The sequence below is a fragment of the Lipotes vexillifer genome, unplaced genomic scaffold (genome assembly GCF_000442215.2).
Source record: "Lipotes vexillifer unplaced genomic scaffold, Lipotes_vexillifer_v1.1 scaffold946, whole genome shotgun sequence".
NCBI lineage: Eukaryota > Metazoa > Chordata > Mammalia > Artiodactyla > Lipotidae > Lipotes > Lipotes vexillifer.
This window is the reverse complement of record NW_006776646.1, coordinates 1,030,032-1,032,444: the sequence shown is the minus strand read 5'-3', so window position 1 is coordinate 1,032,444 and position 2,413 is coordinate 1,030,032. Positions and strand designations below refer to the sequence as shown.

The 2,413-nt window shown below is 47.0% G+C and overlaps 1 protein-coding gene across 1 annotated transcript in view; it reads right to left on the bottom strand.

Annotated features, from left to right (window-relative positions):
• The window catches only part of MYH15 (myosin heavy chain 15), a 187,605-nt gene that overhangs the window by 1,706 nt on the left and 183,486 nt on the right, over positions 1-2,413 (bottom strand). Inside the window, 1 exon segment of the mRNA XM_007450546.1 lies at positions 807-988. Coding sequence (XP_007450608.1) covers positions 807-988 — 182 coding nt within the window.

The following is a 2,413-nucleotide window of genomic DNA, read 5'->3' as shown; positions in this document are numbered from 1 at the left end:
TTGCAGTATGCGGGCCTCTCACTGTTGTGGCCTCTCCCGTTGCGGAGCACAGGCTCCGGACGCGCAGGCTCAGCAGCCATGTTCCACGGGCCCAGCCACTCCGCAGCATGTGGGATCTTCCCAGATCGGGGCACGAACCCGTGTCCCCTGAATCGGCAGGCGGACTCTCAACCACCGCGCCACCAGGGAAGCCCCATGGCCTCAATTTTAAACGTGTCCACCTGGGGTCTCCATGTCAATATGATACAAAGTCACATACTTGCCCACAATAGAAGGAGTTCACGTAGAATTTCAAGCAGATCCATCTGTGCTTCTTTAATCATCTTTGCTCCCTGGACTTCTGACGGTTCTACCCACATGAATCTAGGCCCTGGAGCTCAGAGACTGCACATTAACCTAGAATTAAGCATTTGAGAAGCATAAATACAGTGAGGATCCCACTCAAATGCTTAGTGCTTCATACTACCTGGACAAGTAGAATTAATAAATATAGGAAAATTTTGTCAGAACCAGTTTTTTGTTTTTTTTTTTTTTTTTGTGGTACATGGGTCTCTCACTGCTGTGGCCTCTCCTGTTGCGGAGCACAGGCTCAGGACGCGCAGGCTCAGCGGCCATGGCTCACGGGCCCAGCCACTCCGCAGCATGTGGGATCTTCCCAGACCGGGGCACGAACCCGTGTCCCCTGCATCGGCAGGCGGACTCTCAACCACTGCGCCACCAGGGAAGCCCCAGAACCTGTTTTTTGATGTAGTTTTTTAAAAGCCTCTAAAGAGAGAAACAAGAAATTTCCATGTGATGACATGAACCTGAAACACAAATGCTTTAAAAGTTAGAGCAGAGCTGAATATCTGACGTACCTTTTCCCCAAACTCTTTTGCTTTAATCTTGAGCTTATTAACTTGAGATTCGGCTATCTCTGCCCTTTACTTAGCTTCATTCTACTCATGGTGCTGCTTCTTATACTTGGAAAGTTATTGACTAGCTTCTGCTTCCTGTAAAAATAAAAAATGAAAAAACAAAAAGGAATCCCTGAGCCTACTAGTCATATTTTTGCTCTTCTCTGACATTAGAAAGTTGAAAAATGTGTGAAAGGAATCTAAACTTCTGAGTATTGAATGGAATATCATATATTGGTATGATATATATGGACTCAGGTTCCTAGCAGGCACCAGATCCATTTTATAACTGTTGTTCCCTGGAAATTTAGAACATGGTCAGCACTCTCCACAAACTGCATGTAGTCCAGCTTTCACAGATTTGGTATGTGATAGATTAACCACAGTTATTTGTTTTGTAATCAGTTTAACATCCTATTCTGGGTAGAGGGAGCTTATCTTTACAATTATAAGGGTCAACAGGTAATTATTAGACATAGCAGTATTTTAGCCCAAAGCATTTAAATAATCAATTCAAAACCCTTCAAGATATATTATTATTAGGTATAAGCCAATATATATGGTGCTTATGAATTACATTCCATGGAGCTATGGCTACTAACCAGGGTTGACAAGTACATTTCAAGAGATGGTACTTTTGGCCACACTTATGTCCAGGCGCATCAGAAAAAAGGACTGTGAGCTGCATTTATGCTCAAGCAAGGTTTTAGAGTGAGGAAAGCCCTACGGTGAGGAAGGTCTCAGGGTGATTATGCAACCAGAAATTTTCCATCTTTACATGATACCATGCTCTTATTTGGCTCATTTTTTTTGCAATGCACATGTTTGGGCATAACCACAAGGTCAGGGGAGAGAGCTCTGGCTCCCTGGAGGGAAAAGTTGCACAAATTTTAACCATAGGTAATAATTCTAGCATGAGAAAAAACAGAATGAGCAGACTTTAAGCTGAGCTGGTCCTCTCTGACAAGCTGCACATATCTCCATTAATCAAAAGTAAATGGGAGGGAGAGGAAGATGATGGAAGAGTACGACGCGGAGATCACCTTCCTCCCCACAGATACACCAGAAATACATCTACACGTGGAACAACTCCTACAGAACACCTACTGAATGCTGGCAGAAGACCTCAGACCTCCCAAAAGGCAAGAAAGTCCCCACGTACCTGGGTAGGGCAAAAGAAAAAAGAAAAAACAGAGACAAAAGAATAGGGACGGCACCTGCACCAGTGGGAGGGAGCTGTGAAGGAGGAAAGGTCTCCACACACTAGGAAGCCCCTTCGCGGGCAGAGATTGCGGGAGGCGGAGCGGGGAGCTTCGGGGCCGCGGAGGAGAGCGCAGCAACAGGGGCGCGGAGGGCAAAGCGGAGAGATTCCCGCACAGAGGATCGGCGCCGACCGGCGCTCAGCAGCCCGAGAGGCTTGTGTGCTCGCCCGCCGGGGCGGGCGGGGCTGCGAGCTGAGGCTCGGTTTCGGTTTCGGTCGGAGCTCAGGGAGAGGACTGGGGTTGGCGGCTTGAACA